The sequence below is a fragment of the Camponotus vicinus genome, unplaced genomic scaffold (assembly GCF_025532165.1).
Source record: "Camponotus vicinus isolate PSW18456_S1 unplaced genomic scaffold, iyCamVici1.0 SCAF_5, whole genome shotgun sequence".
NCBI lineage: Eukaryota > Metazoa > Arthropoda > Insecta > Hymenoptera > Formicidae > Camponotus > Camponotus vicinus.
The window spans coordinates 15,984,428-16,005,163 of NW_028141977.1; the positions used below are offsets into that span (position 1 = coordinate 15,984,428).

The 20,736-nt window shown below is 33.6% G+C and overlaps 2 protein-coding genes across 7 annotated transcripts in view; one reads left to right on the top strand and one right to left on the bottom strand.

Annotated features, from left to right (window-relative positions):
* Nachrbeta2 (nicotinic acetylcholine receptor beta2) overlaps positions 1-20,736 on the top strand; it is a 316,200-nt gene that overhangs the window by 176,681 nt on the left and 118,783 nt on the right. The window lies entirely within an intron of this gene.
* Positions 1-20,736, bottom strand: part of LOC145971572 (protein turtle homolog B) — a 230,575-nt gene that overhangs the window by 175,404 nt on the left and 34,435 nt on the right. The window contains exon 1 of one of the 6 annotated variants that reach the window (XM_083099392.1): positions 8,796-9,701. The exons of the other annotated variants lie outside the window; for them this stretch is intronic. Coding sequence (XP_082955518.1) covers positions 8,796-8,832 — 37 coding nt within the window. The 5' untranslated portion in view covers positions 8,833-9,701. Of the gene's footprint in view, positions 1-8,795; positions 9,702-20,736 lie in introns of those variants that run through there. 6 annotated transcript variants of the gene reach the window in all.

The window sequence follows — 20,736 nt, forward strand, 5'->3', positions numbered from 1 at the left end:
CCATCGATGAGTAAGAAGCGATGCGCGCGGGCTGCCGCGATCTTCGTATAATTAACCGATGTAATTAGGTCGGCGATTAGCGGGACCACGGAGATTTTCGATCGCGCGTTGCTATTTGCAAGCTGTGACCGCCATTTTCCGACGAACGCGTAATGTGGCAGTCGATATGGCATTGCTGGCACCGCAAATCCTCTGATGGAAATCAACTTGGTCCATGAAACCGACCCATTTGTTTCGCGATTCGTTCGGTAAAAGCGCCAGTGTTTCCAATTCCCTTTGAACTTTGACTCCTAATGACAGTATCGCGCGATCGTAGCTTCTAATATGTAACGCAATACATAATAAAGCGTAGCAAAAGGAATTTAAACACCGCAGAATTTAAAAGAGATATCAAGTGTATTTTAAACGAAATGAATTAGTTATATTTTTTTACGAAGAAACCATGCATATCGTTCCTTTTGAACAATAGTTACCTTTAATCTTAGAAATTGAATAATCTCATGTGTAATATATATATTCTCATTTTATCATGTTATGTATATTCTCATTTTTATTAGAAATATATTCCATAAATTTCTTTCATTTCTTCAATTTTTCGTTGAGAAGTTTATAAAATATAAACAGATGCGATATGATTTTGTGTGGCAGACAATATATAAAATATAGATAAATATATATGAGTTTAGACGATTACTGTTTCTTTTGCATAGATTCAGTAATTAAATTAAAGTCCTTAAAAAAATTATACCATCAATAATTTTTGAAGTCTTACGGAGTGAAAATGAAGTGGTTTTTGCGACTTAAGTTTCAAGATTGTTAATAGATAACAAAACTTTGTTCGTCAGCTAATCTCGAGCGTCTTTATCTCAGAAGAATTTTAATTAAAGGTTCACTCACACACACTCTCGCTCTCTCTCTTTTTCTCTCTCTTGTAATGAAATATTTAATAATATATTTAACCTATTAAACAATTATTTAATCTATTAGAAAATTGTCAAGAAATATATACGTAATAACGTATTTTTAAAACTCAATCTCTCAAATTAAAACAGTTTATCAATCTCATAAAGTAATTAAAATTCTTTTTGCTGCACTTGACAAATGGCAATCATTTCCTATCCGTTAAATTGCGGTGGAAAGAAATTGACGCTTTATATTAGCTTCCATATGATAACATGTTTTTTCTTTTGGTGTACAGTGCACGTAGCGTACGCTAAAGAAAATCAATGTCGCGCCTTGACAGTGGTAATTATCGATTTACGTCGCAGCTGTACATGATACATCTCTCGATTATTTACAATTAATTTGATCCATTTGCATTGCGCCACTATATTCGCGCATGTGAGCACAAAAGATATTGATTCCCTCCTCTCATCATAGGCCGGACATTCTTAACTCATTTATAACTCTTATTACTCGTTATTTATATACCTTTTCATCGTTAAGTACGCGAAATTACGAGTTAACCAAGTTTAATTAGTTGTCACGAACGTTTCGAGAAATGTTTCGGCCAAAGAGTGATAAACGATCGCGCGTGATTCAACGGCAATCAGAAGACTCGACGGCCAACAGAAGCTGCGGGATCGAGTCAAAGTGATTTCACAAGAAGCTAAAAGGAAGATGCTGGAGGAAAGGTAACGGGCAAGGGGCGGAGGAGATGAGGAACACTTACCGCGATCGGATCAGGGGAATCTTTTCAAGCCGTTCGAGCCAGCAGACCTAACCCGACTCTGGAGGATTTACGCGAGATCCGTCGATGAGAAGGTAAAAGACTGGGGAGGTGAGCACGGATGGAGATGAAAAGAAACCGAAAGATGGAGAGTAGTGACGTGCGCGAGAAAGAAAGATCATGAGGAACAGACTGAAGAGAAAGAAGAGAAGGAGAGAGGAGGAAGAAAGACGGAAGAAAGAAAAGAGAGGATGGAAGGATAGGAGCAAGTGTAGTAAGATAAGAAAGAATAAGGGTTCTCAGTTTGCGCTATTTTCTTGTCGTCGGTCCCATGGAGAGAATAAAAGTTAAGAGAGAGGCGCGGAACCAATTTCCCAAAGGTACGAAAGATCCGAAAAGCAGTATTCGCGCGGATACATGCCGCGTCGCATCGCGACTCCATTTTTAGTTTAGCTTCTCGACATCTTGAACAACTTCTCCTATCGTATCGATAAACATACGGATTTTTATCTCGAGTAACATTATCGAAATATTATCATGAGACATATAAATCAGATAGTCCTATCATGTATAATAAAATTTATAATAAAATTTTTAAAGGAAATTTTTAGAAAATGAACAAAAAACTTATTTAATTATTATTGTACTTTTCAATCAATATAATTTATACAATAAAAATATGTGAAATTTATTTTATCTTTTATTATATCTTTATATTACATTTTACGAAATATCCGAATACGGCCAAGGCAGATCGCGAATATTCGACAATAATTTAAAAGAAAATTTTCCAACGAGAATCATATGTTTTCCAAGGAGCAAAGTGATATTCCGAGATTGTATAAGACTATGCGCGTTCGTGCACTTTCTAAAATCGGAACCGATAGAATCTTGAGAATCGCTGCGATTTCCCACGATCTGCCGTGACGCAAATAATAAAAATAGTATTAAAAAAAGGAAGGAAAATAAAATCGACGGAGTTACCCGACGGATGCAGAAAGCGATCTCTAGATACGGAAAATGGAGAGACGAAAACGACAAGGTCTGACAGCGCGGGATAGGTAGGTAGATAGGTAAAAGCCGTACTGAGTTAATAAGACTCCGCGCGACGCCTATCGAGAAGGATGAGTTCTAATTAGATAATTCAATAACACAAAACGAATCGATAGGATGCGGCGAGAGCCCGGAAAAAAGAGGAAAAAAGAGGAAAAAAGAGGAAACGCTCTGAGACATTGCACCAGCAGCTTTCAATCAACCGGAATTTGTCACGTCTTGGTAAACAATTATTGGAAATAGTGGGAAATTTTTAATCATTGTATTTATCAAGTTCTATCGCTTTTCAATCTGTTTTTTTTCATCTTCTTCGTATTTTGTAATATCAATTTTTGTTGTAATAATCTAAAAGTAGAAAGAATACATGTGTAAAGGATTTTGTATCAAAAATAAAGTGGTAGCGTCATAATTTCACGCAAAACTTTTTGCTTTCAAAAAATATAGGAATAGTTTAAAATTATTATTATAATAAATTTAGAGCAACAATATGAGGATAAATCATTAATAATCTTGAATCATTAACAAAATTTCTTCAAGGCGAGTTTCTGTTTCTTCTTTTGAATCACCCCGTTTCCATTATATTTGAAATTATAATTATATTTGAAAAATAATGAAATATTATTTTTTGAAATAAAAAATTATCTCTTTTGCATAAAAAATTGTCAGATAAAATAAAATATAGCTATAAATAAAGCTTATTAAAAGCACATGTGATGTAACACGAATAACAAAATCTTGAAATTTTTATATTTCTGGATAAAAATAATTATATAATTTTCCTCTTTGCCATACTATACGTAGTGTTACTTCCATTTTAGGAAAGAATTCTTTATCGAATCATCACGGTGTGTAATCGCATCCTAGTCACAATGAAAGTCATCATTTATAAGCGCGGCTCGCGGAAAACTCATTCTGCCAGGAAACCGCAGGCTTTCGAACGAACAAATAACGCGATCCATTCCCTAACTTACGGAGCACTTTGCCCGATCATCGTCGCGCGAATTCTCAAAAGTTGGATCAGATTCGATGCGATCGCTGCTAAGTGTCCACCTCCTCCCACCATCTTCTATCCCCTGAAACCACTCGTCTCTAAGTCCCATGGAAATTTCCCGATTACCGTGGAGAATTTCGCGCGACAGTCTTTCCGTCTTTCTTCCCCTCTTCCGCTTTCCCCCGCGCGTCGAAAGCCTCTTTCTTCGCAGTTCGATCGTCTCTGGGTTCTATCGACAGACTTCGTGTAATTCCACCGAGCGATCGCTTTGACGCAAAGCCTTAATGCAGACTTGACGAGGCGGACTTGGTCGGGAAAAAAATATGTTCCTAAAGGGAGAGGTTTCTCCCTTCCGTGAAACGAAGGCGTGCACTCTCGGGAAACATTGAAATTCAATGAGAGCGCGCGTATTAACCGTAGAAAGCAGAATAAATATCTTTTGTTAAAGGATCGAGAAAATTAGCTTTTTACATAAAAATTCATTTTAAAGAGACTGCAGATAGATAATAGAATTTTAATAGAAAACTAAAACGTGTTACGGAAATGTAATTTTAATCTATATGAATTTTACATTTGCTTTGCATAAAAATATATATCGGATGAAAACGCATTCAATTCTGTCTTTCGCGTGAGATTTCAACAAAATTGCGGAAAATATATTGAAAAATATTAACCAAATAAAATTATTAAGAATATTAAATATATTTAAAAAATTTTAATCTGTTTAAATCTGGTAAATATGCATAATAGATCGCATCTCACCGATGTTTTCGCCACTTAAATATGTTATAGGGGAGATTATTCTGAGTAATTTCCTCGCAAAAACCAAATAACATTGATTTAGGAGGTAACAAATTCAAGTTTGACAGTAAAGTTTATGTACGCCGTAATAATCTGTTACTTTTTTGCTGAGAAAGTCTGTTTATGACCTCCACGCATGGATTCCGTCCCTTCCTCTGAACTCCTACCTCCAAAAAACTCTAATCTAACTCAACCCTTCTCCGTGAAATGAAGCATTATTCAGGATATATAGTTCTTAAATAATGTCAGAAAATTATACGAGTTGGGTTGATTTAGGTTAGAGTTTTTTGTAGCATGTAATCTACTAAGGGGAAGAGGTAGAGTTCATCCATGGATTTGATAAATAATAATAATAATAATTTATAATAAAAATACTTAAGAAATATTTCTTTTTCAATTTAAAAATATTTATTCGCCGGAACGAGAAAAAATAAGCTACATGCATAAACATATTTAGCTAGTCACATGTTGAAAGTTGTTTACAAACTACGAAAAGTAGATGAAACCAATTATTAACAAACACATACTTTTATATTTATTATATTTCCCATGTCAATACTCATCATCTTCACTTGATTTTTGCAGAGAATTATTCAAAATAATTTTCTCTATAACAAATATCTGAGTGCCGAAAAAATCTGTAAGGTCACTTATTATATATATATGCATATTTATCTTAAATTACATATTTATTTTAAATTATGTAAATTATATATAATTTAAATAGTTCCATCTGTTACGGAAGATTACAAAGGTCAGAGATTTCGAAATAATTTTTATAATAATTCTTACGAAAGAAACGAGTTAAATTTATTTAATACAACCAATAACATGAACAATATGTTTAAACGTGAATAAGATGTTTTCGATGTTGATAAAAATTATTTAATTAGTGCGATAAAAATTAATTATCGTCATAATATAGATGAATATGCATATGTTGCTTATTCGTGATTCACAATTTTCACCCGCAAAAATGAAACTGACCCGGTTACAACTGACTTCCGAAACTGTGTGTTGGCGCGATTCGTCGCACTGTGATTAAAACCGGAAGAGAGATTTAATTCGCTCGAAATTCACCGCAAAATCTCTCTTCCATTTCACCGACGACTCGCGCACCGATCTACAGCAGAACCGCAAAAACGTCGACGATCATAGTGTACGAAACTTCGTAATGAACGTGAGCCAGATGTTCCTCGGACGAGTCGGAATTATCCCCGGACTTTTCTCAATGACTATCGGCAGAAGGACAGAAACAGAGAGGAAGAAAGAACTCAATCAGGATTTTTGCGAGACTTTAAACCGTGTAACAAGATCCACCAAATACAGGAAGAAAATCACATGTCTATGAATTTAACAATAAGCATATCATATAATTGTATTGAAAAATTCATACGCGAAAATTAGATGAAAAAGTAAAGACAAAATTCCTGTATGATATAATTTTCTTTCTTCCTTCAATTTTATTTTTTCTTTTTTATATTTTTATAGTTTCTAAAAATCATATAAGCGATGAAAATTTCTCCGAAAATTCACCGAAAAATTGTAGAATTTCCTTACACGATCGTAAGATAAATCATCAATTTTATCCGCACGCGTGTTTACATTTCTAATTGTACAATTATAATAAACAATAAACGAGTGTAGCATCAAATGGATAATTACTCCTGCTTGAAAATGTCAAACACCAAGGTTAAAATTTTAATGTTAACTAGAGCACTAAGGCAAGTAAAGACGAGAAACCATGACTTACGAAAAAGGGTATTTTTATTCTATGTAGAAACAAATGTACGAATCGCACGCGCACATTCTCGTTCCTCATCCAGCATATAGACCACTTTGTTAGACTCCGTACCTCTGTAAAGCAGACTTTTAAACATTGAAATACTGCATTTGCAAACGCTTGCCCCATAGTTACATAACACAACGTGAAATTTTTAAATAAAACACTGCTCATTTTAGCCGAAAGCGATATCGTTTAGTAAAATTTATAAACACACTGACATTTTAACTGGTATTTTGTGATTCTATAATTATTTAATTGAATAATTCTTTATTTCAATATTTAATAATTGTTTCTAATTCCAAATTATACAACAAAAATGTTATATTTGTAAAGTGATATTTGTCCCATTACATTAAATTTCCAATCAGTTTATAATTAATTTTATAATTAATACGGAATTTTAATAAATATGAGAAGCATCATAATTATATAAAGAATCAACGATAAATCCTATTTTTCATGCATCCTATTGATTACACCCTTGTTCCTTATGTGGCTGATAAAATTCAGATAAATTACTCTGATATGCAAAGCAATTTCCATAATAACAACACAATTGACGATAATTTATCTCTAAGAACATTTACTCTCATGTTGTTCATAATTATATCGCCAACCGCGCGCGCGTTCATTATATGACACGCACACAATACACGAGAAAACTTAAACTACTTAACACCCACGTTCATAGAACGTTTATTTTTGCTTGGAGAAATTAGCAAACTTGCAAAGACAACAAGAACAATAAGTAAAGAATAATAAACATTTCATAACAAAATCACGAGAAATTATTTTATATTTATATAATTAAAGGACAAGATATATTTATCCTCTAAAATTAAATTTTGCTTAGTTTTGATTAATATTTTCATGATTCCCAAATATTAAAAATATAATTCTAAGTAATTCATCAAATGTTTTAAAATAATCGTCTCTAAAAAAAATCTAGAAACGGAAAAATTCATGAAATTTCACACGAATAAATTTATGCGCAATGTTGTTTACAATTTAATTAATTCTACAAAATATATCATTTTAACCTCTTTAGTACAACAGAGAACCATATATAATTATATATAATTTATATACATTTTATTTTAAATTAACATTTAACAACAAAATTGTCTTGTCTATGAAAATTGTGCATATTATCAAATGCGCAACATTTTACTTGCATTAATTATAAAATTCTGGTTTAATAAATTCTTGAATAATGCATTAAGGAAATACGCTCCACAGTATTCATGAAATAAATTATTCCCGAACATTCTGAGGCACACAATGTTAGAAAATACTCCAGAACTTGTTCCGGAGAGAGTCACCATCTAGTTTTTCCTGTTTCCGGTGCTTATCGTAATACCCGTAATGTCATTAGTCATTTGTTGTTTCGTGTAAAAAGCGCGCGACTCTTCGCGAAATACCCGAGGGAACACTCGATATTTTCGTTTTAATGGCCATCCTCTGTCCCTCCCCGAACTTCAACGGTTATTTCTGAATTATTTTACATGCGCTCGATCGCCATCCCGCGAATATTTCCGGAATCATGTGAATAATGATCGGTGATGTGCAACGTTACAAAGAATTTCTGCGAGAACAAGCGTTTTTCTCTCAGAAGCGACGTGTAATGGAGGAAATGCAAATTTAATGGATGACTTTCGATCGCTGCGTATAAATCGCGCAAGATCTCCCGTAAACGTAATTCCATTTATTCGGACATTTATAAAATATATAGGAAATTCTAAACGCGAAATATATATCAAATAGTGATTATATTCATCTTCGATTTAATTAGTAAATTTTAGTAACTCCGAAATATAAAACCACAAATATAAACCGATGATAAAATTATAATAATCTAATGCTTGTATAATAATAATAATTGTAATGCCCGATTATTAATAAAAGTGAAAAAATGCCTGCGTGTTTCTACCTCTCAAAAAATTGCTAAAAAAATCTAATAAATTAAAAAAAATTATTTAAAAAAAATTACCTAAAATTATTTTTATAATTGTAATGCTTTCAAACGTTTTACTCCTCGAATGTTGGTGGCTATTATTTATAACGTCACTATTAATTTTCTGCATTATATAAAATTTAATATATTGATATACGATGAATTGATTAATTATTCCAATGTATTAATTATTTTTATGTATATAAATATTGAATATCATATCATAATGTAAAAAATTGTAACAAAATACATATTATAAATTAATCTCATTTTCGAGAGATGCATATTTTTGAAGAAATTATTTTATATAATAAATATTTAATTATTATGTAATTTACAATATAATACAATATAATATTTACTATATTTTATATATATGTTTAATTAATATGTAATTATTTTATTATATTATTGATAAATATTTTCCTATATTCACATAAAGGAAATTTATTCCACCCAATCGTATCGATTCATCGTATATACGAAAATTAATAATAAAATTAATATAAGATTTAATTAATTACTATAATTATAGACTCACTAGTTATTGTTTCGCTGTTTCCCTTCCTCCGATCCATCTTTTTGTCCGATGCTTTGGTTATAGATGATCGATGATCTATCGCACATTCGATGAATATCGATGATCCATGTCACTAAAGTCCAGTCGATTAAAAGTATCAATCATCCGTATTATTGATAATAATCGCATTAAATATTTTCATTTCCTTTATCGTCATTTATTTCGCGCACATTCGATTGAATATCGATCTTTGCAACACATACACATACACAACTTGTACTCGCGTAACCATATTCGTCCGACACTTGTATTCCCGACAAAAAATCGGCGATTCCATTTAGTACGTTGTACCACCATATTTGCTCCCGGCTCGTGCATGTTAAAAGACGATGCAATTGCAATGTACATTCGTCCGATACTTATTCGCGACACTCGCGAAATTCGCGTATACACATTTGCCACACGACGATTAGCAGGCGCGCAGACGTGCGAGGATTTTTACGACGCCATAACCTTCATCGAAGGTTACACTTGACGTTTTATTAATCGAGATTCACCGATTAAATATCGATCATCACGAAATACCGTTAATATAATGAGGACCTCTCGAAATTCACTTTCGCGTAATGGCGGCCAACGACTAGCGAAAAAAAAACGTACACGTCATCGAGATGTTCGTCGAGAAAGAAAGCGACGCAGCGTCCATCAATCTCGATTCACGCACCGATTAAATGTTCGATCGCGAGGAATCACAATCGTTATATATTATCGTTATATATTTATACATATAACGATCGCCCCCGATATATTTTGCGTGCCCAGCACTTTCGAAATACTCTCGACGACTGCGCCCCCCTCCCCTCCCCAGACTAGCTGGAACACGACGCACTTACCGAGTGACACGTCATCGCCTCGCAAAATCTCGACGAAGTGCGTAAATGTAAACACAATCGCGTTCGATATACAATATTAATTCTATTAAATTACAATCATAATTACAACTGACGTAATATCGGAGAGAGAGATATTCTATTTTAATAAACTTAATAAATTTTAATAAATTTTAATAAATTTTAATTCGACACTCCCGTCTCTCGCGTGTATTCTTCGAAGGCAATTAATATGCGATTAGAAAACGCGCGGGAAAAATCTAGAAAGAAATGATTCGCACATCGCTCACCAGGAATACGAGTCACTCACAAGCCTGTCAAGTATTTCTTAGTCTCTATATTCGATGACACGACGCGGCGACATGTCAGTTTCAATATCCCTTGTCTAACAAAGTGATATCGTGTAATTTAACGTAATTATACGTACGCGCGATTAGTTTTCTTTAAACAAGTACCTCTCGAGAGAACGCGCGGTGATAGACTGACCTAATAATGACAGACGGTATTTACACAACGCGAGCTCGCGTCCCCCTCCCTCATAATTTTCGGAATGTTTCTCTCCAGTAATATACTTCGCGTGTCCTTCAAGGAATGTTTATATTGCGCATCTCCTTGCCTCAAGCTGATTACACGAACGATACACACATAATGTTTTTATGTCTTTTTTCTACTGTCGAGAAAGCGAATAAGCGAGGAATAAAATATCGGATGTTTATATACATATATACGATTTGTAATAATATATTACAATAATATACGATTTGTAATAATATATTACATTAATAATTAGTATTATTCATCAATCGACGAGGCAGGACAAGTCACATTAATATATCGGAAATAAAAATATTGTGCCAGCGATTTTCTCGCGATAATCCGGAAATTGCCGGATGTATTTTTCCATATTCTTTCCATGTTGAAAGTGAATACACGCAAAAGTAAATACTCGAAAGTGAAATATCGAGCCCATATATCGTTTATAAATTTGTGTGCGCGCGCGCGCGATCGTAATCGAGCTCGTTTTCGCAATATTTATTATTCGTATGGGCAAGTGAATCTTCTTCGTGGAATTTTCAAACAAATAGAGACTGATATATCGATGAGATGGCAAATATGCATGCGGCAGGTGCGTGACAGTTGGTGAGTAAATTATTCCATTTAATTTTTTTCTCACACATTTCGAGCACGAAACACGCGCGATATATATTTCGAGTCTTTCGAGAGATTGGAAGATAAAAAAAATTGTATCTCGTCCTTCGCAAAGTTTGTACATTCGAATTTTATTGTAAGTTCGACAGTCTATAATAATACATAATTCAATTATACGCAAGCATGCGGCGTTCCATTATCTTTTAACTCCCTTCTCTCTTATCAGCTGATTGCCTCTCCTATCCCTCAGAGCCATAATTCTCTCGCGCAAATACGCTAACCGAAAGTTTTTACGGAAAGTCTTTCTCTATCGACGAGATATAGTCGTTGAGATTTATGATCGCCCCATATGATCGCCCCAACACTATTGTAAACATTAATAGTCGAATCTTGTCATGCGTTATTCGTTGTTATCATACGGTTGTCAAAGTGCAATTTATAAAGGTAAATGTTATCGCTGTTGTTACACCTTTAAAGCATGACGTGTAGTAAATCTTTCTTTAATCCTTAATTTATGGCAGAATATAGACAGAAAAATAAAATTGTATTATAAAGATATCAATAAGATGTAGTAGAAAAAGATTCGTAAAATATGAAATTGACAGAAAACTCAAAAAGGACAAAAATAATTAGTGTCCGATAAGTGTAGCGTAAAACTATGCAATTTAAAAAAAGAAGGGATTATAAAAATTATCCTTAGCGTTTCTAGAGGAATAAAAAATGAAAGAAGAAATACACATTAGTCTACATCTAACTGAAGTATCAGTTATATCCAACTGAGAAAATATGCATCTAAATGTTAAATGTTCCTCTGCATTATAATTGAATTCAGAAATTAGTTTACGTAACAATTACACTTGTCACAATTCGATTTTAATTACTAAAGAACTTTCCTCCCACTTTTCTTTGACATGCATAATTTTCTAGCGATGATTCCATTCTACACAGACGAGGTAGTAGAAAATTATTTCATACAATTGTTTAATTAAAACAATTTGTCCTAGCTTCCGCTGTCGGGTCAATCTAATTCACAAGTTGTGGACAACCGGCATTGCAATCCAATAACAATCTCCGACAAACGCATAAAATAGTAATTTCGTCATTTTATTGCACATAATTTTTCTTTTCCCTCGCCGAGGTAATTTGCCTCGAAAATTGTTCTGCATCGCGACACGATTATTCGAAACTACGCAAAAAAGAGAAGAAAAAAATATGAAAGAAAGACATCGCATCCAATTACTCAAACAGCACCGATTGTCGGTCGGTGGGGTCGATGAGGCAACTCGAGCGAGGAGCTCGAAGACACAAGGGTTCCATCTCTCTTTCTCCCTCCCCCCCCTCTCTCTCTCTCTCTCTGTTGCCTCGCTATGGATGACAGTTTCCTCAGGAGACCTCGCCCCAATATATCAGCGTCGTCCTTTAACCTCGAATAATTGTACGACCGCCGCATTCCCTTCTCGCCTCCTCGTAGTCGCTTTCGAAATACCGGCAGGTATCTTGAGACGTAAAATAATTCATTTGCGCGACACGCTAGGGTAGATGGTTCTGATACCACCGGCATGCAGTCGGAAAACACATTCGAAATGTTGCCGAAGCGCGCGAGTATGCTTACCCACGGAATAATCTTGGAAATTCTGCTGACTTGATACCGCCGACGCTTACAAATTGCAGTGATACAATAATGGAAAACCGCGATAATTATTTATCTAGTGAGGCGTGTAACAATAACAATTTTGGATGACACTGGCCTTTCTTGATGTCATATTACAAATGCAAAAAAAACATCGTTAATTTTTAATAATATAATGAAAATAATATTTTATCACTATTTTTATCATCAATTATATCTATGTAGTTTCATATATATAGTAAATTGATTTTTAAAACACCAGGAAAAATACAATTTTTTCCTTTATAAATAATTGTTTTTTTAAACTTAAAACAATAAATTTCACTGACATTAGTATAATGCAAGGCGTAGATGTAGAATAAGTAATGGTATTTCTGTAACCGAAATTACGGAGAAAAGAGATTTCAAAACCATAAAATTACGGAACAACGAAATTTCATACGGACATTGTAAAACGTCAACTTTTTTATTTCTTCTTTTTTTTAAATTAAAATCTGTTAAGTAGTTCGTAGCAAGCAACTCGAAATATTTTCTATAAAAAAGTAATTCACATGAAATGTAAATTTGATAAGCAACTCTTAGTGATATACTTTAGGTTAATGTTAATGCCAGTAGGAAAAAGTGGAAAAAAAACTTCATCACTTCTAATTTCAATTTTGTAAAATTTACAAAAGAAGAATTCAAATATTAAAACTTCGGTCTTAATTAGAAAATTAAAAAAAAATTAGATTTCTCAATTAAAATAGTTATCATTTTTATAATAATTATTTTTTAATAAATAATTATTATTTATTACATTGGATTTTTCATGCAATGAAAATTATTATTTTAAAATTTTTACCAAGGATTTTGTTTCTCAAAAATTAACGAAACAGTTTACTTAAATAGAAATAATTTCATTTTATATGAACATTTTTTACGATCGGTGATTGTCGAAATTTCGCAATTCCGGGAAATTTTTTCTCTAATTTACGTAAAGAGACTCATGTATTATTTGATCTCCATCAACAAATGCTGACACTGAATTATGTAGGGGTGCTTAAAAATGACCGATAATCCAGAAGCGTCGACGAATGCCAAAGGGCGCCATTAAGCAGCAGCGAGATGAAAACTTTTCGCGAGATGAAAAGGCACGTTGAATCGACGAGTCCGCTCTTCCGAAACTCGATTCAAAGTTGCTTTAATATGGCTTATAGGCAAGGTCTACCGACCGCCAAAGCACTGTGCTGTTTCACGAATAATGAATAAAGTGTTAATATTATCGGACTTTTCCACGATAATCCGCATTCGAATATAGCATATTATTTGAAACCCATTTAATGATTGAACTGTGATTTAGTAAGGATACGAATTCAAATACAATCAAATTAATCCACGGAGAAATATTGCCGCAAATTACACACGTTTAATATGCTCCAAATTATCTCTTTTATATTATCACATATTTAAACAGATTTAATTTCGCAGATTTAATTTTGTCAAATTCTTTATTGATTTTACTTGAAAATATATTTGATGATTAAAATAAAATTAAAAATATGCGCAAAAAAAGAGGAGGGGGGAGAGAGAGAGAGAGATTTACATTATTCTCTATAATTTCGTTAAATTCTTTGTAGAGTGTCTTCTCGATGAAGTTTTCTTTCGAATAACTTTGCGCGACACTTTCTTGGCAACCGCAGCTTTGGCAATCACCTCTATATTCGTACTCTATTTTCTTTTAGTTAGCTATAAAACCGTACAACAATTTTCTTCTTCATCATAAATGATTCCTTCATATTTTTACTTTAGTATTTCATAGTTTTACGTGTAATTTGAAAGATCGGATGTATGCTACATTTGTCATTGATCTCACAGGGAAGAAGTAGCATCCTTATTTTTATACCGCAGTACCATAAGCTTATTTTCTCTTTAGGATTTAATAAACGCGATGATTCGTGGCCAGAGAAAGACGACGCAAAAAGGAGAACGAACTTTGTTATCTGTCATCCAGTTTCTTCCAGTTCTGTCCTATCGCTCCTCCTCCTTTTCGGCCGTCGCCAATTTTTCGGCGACTCCTTTTTATGTGTTTTTCCGTAACGGCGTCTCGTCAACGTCGCGAACTTCCGACACGCCGGGGAACGAGCCTCCACCCTTTTCTTTCTCCCTTCCGCTTCAACCCTTTTTCGTGAACTTTTGAGAATCACTCGAAAGGAATCAACGATCGCGCGTACGATTCAAATGTCAAATATTTTGAAAGTGTAAACAGGTGGAAAGTCTATCCGTTTCTATTCGTATCGGAAGGGGCACGGTTCTGTCATTTTCTCTCCGTTTTTCCGCGAGTCAAAAGTTTTCGCGGTCTTAATTGCGAACCGCCTTGACCCAGCAGCATTAAGGAGACGAGAGCTAAGTTGACACTCGGCAACGAGTGAAATTGCACTATCTGAGCGACAAATCCGTGCCATCCGTGGATTTTCCCCGAATATCACGAAATTCTCGTACTTTAAACGTACTGACAGATTGTTCGATAATTGGCGACAGTTATCATTGTATTTTATCGTGCAAGAATATTAAAAAATGAGATATAATAATATAATCGACATCTATTAACAGCGTAAATTTCAATCACGAAAAATAAATTATTTTTTATTAATCAATAAAAATTTCGATAACAATCTACTCTCAATATCGCGCTTTAAATTATTAAATAAATTTGTTTACGTGACGATGCGATCAAAATTGCACACGTTAAATTTTATAAAAATTATTGTTTATATTTTTTTGACTCTCCATTTATATTTCTTGATTAATAATTAGTGAAATTTAATTTTTTGATAGCGTGTAAGATATTCATATTCGACTGATGACGGAGAATAATAGTACTAATCTAGGAAAAAAAAGAAAGAATACACAAAGAAAAAAATGTTGAAATCACGCTCACCCTATTGACGTAATTACAGTCGAGGTTCATGTTTCGCAAGCTGTAAGTGAATTATGTAAATTAAGTGCGCCGCAGCACGCTTCTCGTGCTATGAAAATGGCCGCGTGAAATAAGCGATTATTCAGGAATTACCCCGATAATTTATGACCGCGCAATGAACACACATGTTGAATATGCGGATGGACGTTTAACAGCTCTATAGAAATGCCTCTTGCCCGCTTTCTATTCGATATTTTAAAGATACTTGCCCCTTTCGCCAAAGAAATATACAATTTAAAAAAAAAAACATTTACATCTCTGTCATCATGATAGTTTGTAAATTTTTACTTGTGTCCTGTGACTTATAATGTTAAATCGTATCAAAAATATGTTAAATATGTTTTAATATAATATTTTTTATATATTAAATCGTTTTATATGTAAAATATAAAGTCTCCATTTCTCGACATCATTATTAAGTTTTCTAACTTCTGTATCTTATAAAGAGAATGAAATGTTATACAATCGTATTTTAGAATTTCGATTTATATCACTTCAATACATATATTATAAACAGGTCGAGACGCTATTAAATTCACGTGAATAAATCGTTATCATAAATGGTTAACTGCGCGAGATAAGTTGGCGATGCTTCCAATACAAAACTAGTTTATCGGAGCTTTCCCGCGAATTTTGCGCGCCGATAATTGAAATCTCTCTCTGAACATGTCACACGAAAGCATCGGAAGCAACTTATGTTATATGTTGTACTCCGTGTGGTTATCAAGACGGCGTCGAAGTACATATCCGTTAAATAGTTCTGCAGTTGGTTTCAGATGGATACATCGCGGTGCGTCTTCACCGCGAGATGCGCACTTTACAGCTAATAAATCGACCGCGCAATGTGCATGTCGTAAAAGTTAATTTCCATTTTCGTTCTCCCGTTTGATTTAACGTCTTAGGCGCGTCGACCGTTGACGCGATCTTTCACACTCGTAAGGTTGAAGCAACACGAGAGAAGAGATCTCAATTTATCGTACGGTGCGATTTATTAATGCACGAGTTGCATATTCCTTTTTTAAATAACACAATTTAACAAAGAATAATTTTTTTTGAACAAAGATCATTTTCTGTGATTTTTTTACGCTGGATATGATTTTAACCCCTCTATTATGTTACAATTTTGGAAAATTGTTATTAAAGTTATAAAAAAGCTGTTTTAATGTATTTTATCAAGTTATAGCTATCGTATATAACATAGTGGAAAAATTGCAGTCACGAATTTATTATTGTAGGATTTTCAATCCTTAAAAAAAAGTTGATTTTAACTAATAAAATATTTATGATTTAATATGAAATCTATTGCAGAGAAATTATAAATTAAGCCATTCAGGATTAACCAAATATTTTTCATACTTAAAGATTTTCTAGATTGCTAAATAGAAATATGATATCAAAATTGACATTTAAATTAAAGAAGTTAATAAAAAAAATCTGAGTCCTTTTAAACCTTGATATTTACTACTATTTTGCTATTGATTTCATCATATTAAATTTATCAATTTTAATATTGGATTCGTCTTCAGCAACTTGAAAAATCCGTAAAATTGAGTAAACATATTGAAAAGTATTTGATGCATCTTCTAACTTACAACTTCCGATAATAAATTATATATTTAATCATGAATATCTTATTAACCATAATTAATACAAGTTTCTCTTAAGAGGATTACAATATAATATTAGTTGCAACAAATCTTCTCCAACGCATCGTCACTTTTGGTGATTATAACATGGCAAAACCCATTAATAATTTCTTTTACAACCATAAATTTATTAAAATTGTAATATAATAAAGCAGTTTGAAGTTTGGAATCGTTCAGTAAAACAACTGTGGGAATGGATTATTCTCTTTCTTGCTTTTTTTCTCTTTTTATCTTTGTCTCATAAAAGACACACAACACACTAAATCTTAATCTCAATTATAAATAATCTTAAAACAGGGAATTCGTAATATATTCGACACGCGCTCCAAAATATTTCATTCATGTTTGGCATAAAAATTTAAATAAACATCTGTTCTATTTAGACACTCGCTTTTGAAATGCAAGATTTACCCGAAGAAAGTCGAGCGGCTAAAATGCATCTAGATTCGATTAAGATATAAGAAAAGACGGTACGGCTATTAACGCGGCATTCTGCATTATGCGACGCCGTGGTTGCGACGCGGGATAATTTGGGACAAGGAAATATTTATCGGCTAACAAGTTTACCTGGAATAAATCCAGGAGAGAAAGAGCGCCGGCGGGGAGAAGAAGCCGCGTGATGCGGAAAGGGCGAGGAGGATTAAGTTCTCCCGGTGCCTAAGTTCACGAGCGAGTCGCCATAAAGAATGGAAACGAGAGGGTGAGAAGGTTAGAGAGGGAAAGAGAAAGGGAGAGGGAATGAAGCAGAAGGCGTTCGTGCAAGACGACGAAAAAAAAGGAGCAGCCCGAGAGAGGTAAACGGTGCAAATTAAGCGCGGCGCGGCGTGGGAATGCAGTTTTCCTTTCCTTTCCCGGCATTAACGCCGCGAAGCTTAACGATCGCTCGCCGAGCGAAAGAAAACGCCGAAAACTTCCTCTCCTCGCTTCTTTCGGGACTATCTCTTTCGTTTTTACGGCCGGCAGCTGTCGTAGATCGATCTCAAGCATCATCGGCCTAGTCGCGATCACGCTTGTCACGATCACACTTGTCCCGACACGCCATTTAAACGCGATGCGAAGCCTTAATGCGACCGGAAAATTATGGAGAAAAATATCCTCCGTCGCGCGACAAATATTTCCTACTGTAAGCAATTTTGATCCCCCCTATTCCGGCGACGTAGAATGCAATGTTTCGTAATCCTGCTAATTAATGGCAAAACGAGGATAACATTTTAATCGACTATGACGATAATGATGATAATGACGATAACGATAAAACGAGGATAATATTTTCACCGATTTATATAATAAAATTACAACCAGATAATAATTATATTTTAAGGTGTCTTGTAATATTTTTTTTTTTTGAGAATTAGATAATTATTGTGTATTTATATAAGAAAGAAAGAAGAAATTCGTTTTGTTTTTCCTACTACACGAATTGTTCGAGAACAGATGATATATGTAATAAAAATCTATTTTTTATTAAAAAAAGTAAAACACGTTTGAGAGCGCATGTCTCGGGAAATAGAAATATCGCGTGTGTGTGTGACATAAAATAAATTTTTATCGACGTTTACATGAAATTGCACTTCAAAAAAATTCGCATATTTAATAGAACTACTAAAAATCGTTCTTTCTTTTTGTTTCTTTCTCTGTAAAGCGACCGATATCTAAAGCTACCGATATCTCTTGATATCTTGCGGTGAATTAAATGCTCTATCGTGGCATGTGTTACGAGATTACGCAAGATGCGAGACATCAATTTAATTGATTGCCACATAAATTCGTCAAAACGCATGCTCGCGCCAAAATGTAACCACCCCCTTCTCCTCCCTCTCGCTTAAAATGCTTCGTGTTCTCCGTTACATATCGAAAACATTTCGACGTCGATTTATTCGCTGTCAACCTGCCAGCACGATTGTCCCATCGTAATATCTAAAAGTATCGTTTCGTTTCCAACATTCTCAAAAACGATACTGATGGAAAATTTGCGAGGCTATTTCGCGAGCAAACTTCATTACAAAGTGCGCAAACAATTTGCTCGTTTAAAGCACCGAGTTGTGTATATTATAACTGATGGCAGATAATAGTTAATGCCGTTCGTTAATACATGCCACGATATCATATGTTTACGCGATATTTGTGATTTGCATAGGTAAATAGGAAAAATGATCATTATAATCCTGGAACAACGCGCAATAATCTTATAAAAAGATACAATTATATTTAAACATACTGCTATGATGTTTTTTTATATTTATGCAAAAAATAAATATTTTTTTATTGGTATCAAATTATTTATTAATATTGGTTGCGGGAATTTTTCATCGAAAAATGAAAAATATGAATTTTTGATGCATCCATAAAAAAATTATGTGATATAACATAATTGCGATTTTGCGCCAATTTCACATTACTCGTCTTCAGAGAGTTATGCCAAAATCATTTTATTTACATCGACAACATTTGTTACACTCTCGAATTATATTTTCATGGAAAAATATCGTTGCACTAAATTTCCATTTTAATACGCAGTACCAAGAAGATATATGTATAATGCATAAAAGTTGCAATGTTTCGCCATGTGTTATAGTCTTAAAAATACATGGCAAGAACGAAACTCGAGTAGTTGAGCCGAGCTTTTACCTGCCTTAAGTTAGTAGAAACCTAAAGTTAGTAGAATTCTTAAGTTAGCAAAATGAAGATCGTCGTTATACAACGTGTCTTTAGAAAGCAAGACCGTCATTAAAAATGCATAGAGTAGAATGTACATTATTTTTGCAGTGAAAAACTTATTTTTTTTTGTACTTGTAACATGGTTATTATTTTAATACAGTAACACAAATATTGACGACAAATTACAGTCGTAATTACAAAAATTAATTACATTTATTATTGTTACCGAAATTATTTTTCTTTTTTAATATTTCTTGCCATCGAATATAAAAGAGTTTCAGTTTATTTATACACAAACTTAGAGAGAGAATGTCTCTCTATCATTTTTAAGTAAACAAAATATTTCAATAAATAACATTTATAATAACAAAAATTGATTATATTTATTATTGTCATCTAAATTCTTTCTTTTTTCATATTTCCTGCTTCCATCAAATATAAAAAATTCCATTCCATTTTATTCATACACAAGCTTAAAGAGAGAATGTCTCTCTATTATTTCTCTTTTAAATAATAAAAAAATATTTCAATAAATCCAATATACACATCAAAAATCCAGCCTCGATTATACATAATTAATAATTATTAAGTCACAAAAATGTATACCCAAAGCAGATTTAGTCAACATTATAAATCCGTTGAATTCTTAAACCATTCGATCCGCTTAACATCACGCGCATCGGTTTAGTACTCTCAAGAGATACGTGTCCCGGAATACATAATAAATTCACGTCCATTTCTCGCCCTTCGCACAAAGCTTGACCATAAAAATACTCTCAAAGGGCCCCGACAGCCGTTTCGTCGCGCTTGTCACACTGCTCTCTTTCTCTCTTGTCGACGTATATATTCGCAAGCATTTGTCGACATATTATGCCCGCACATACCGACATATATCGCGCCCATATTGACGCATATTCGCGCATACCAACGGACGCATGCCGCGAAATATTTCCCTTCACGAAGTCATCGATCGCGTACACAACAACCACATAACCGTGCGTGCGTGCGTGCGTGTGTACGTGTTATGCAAGAG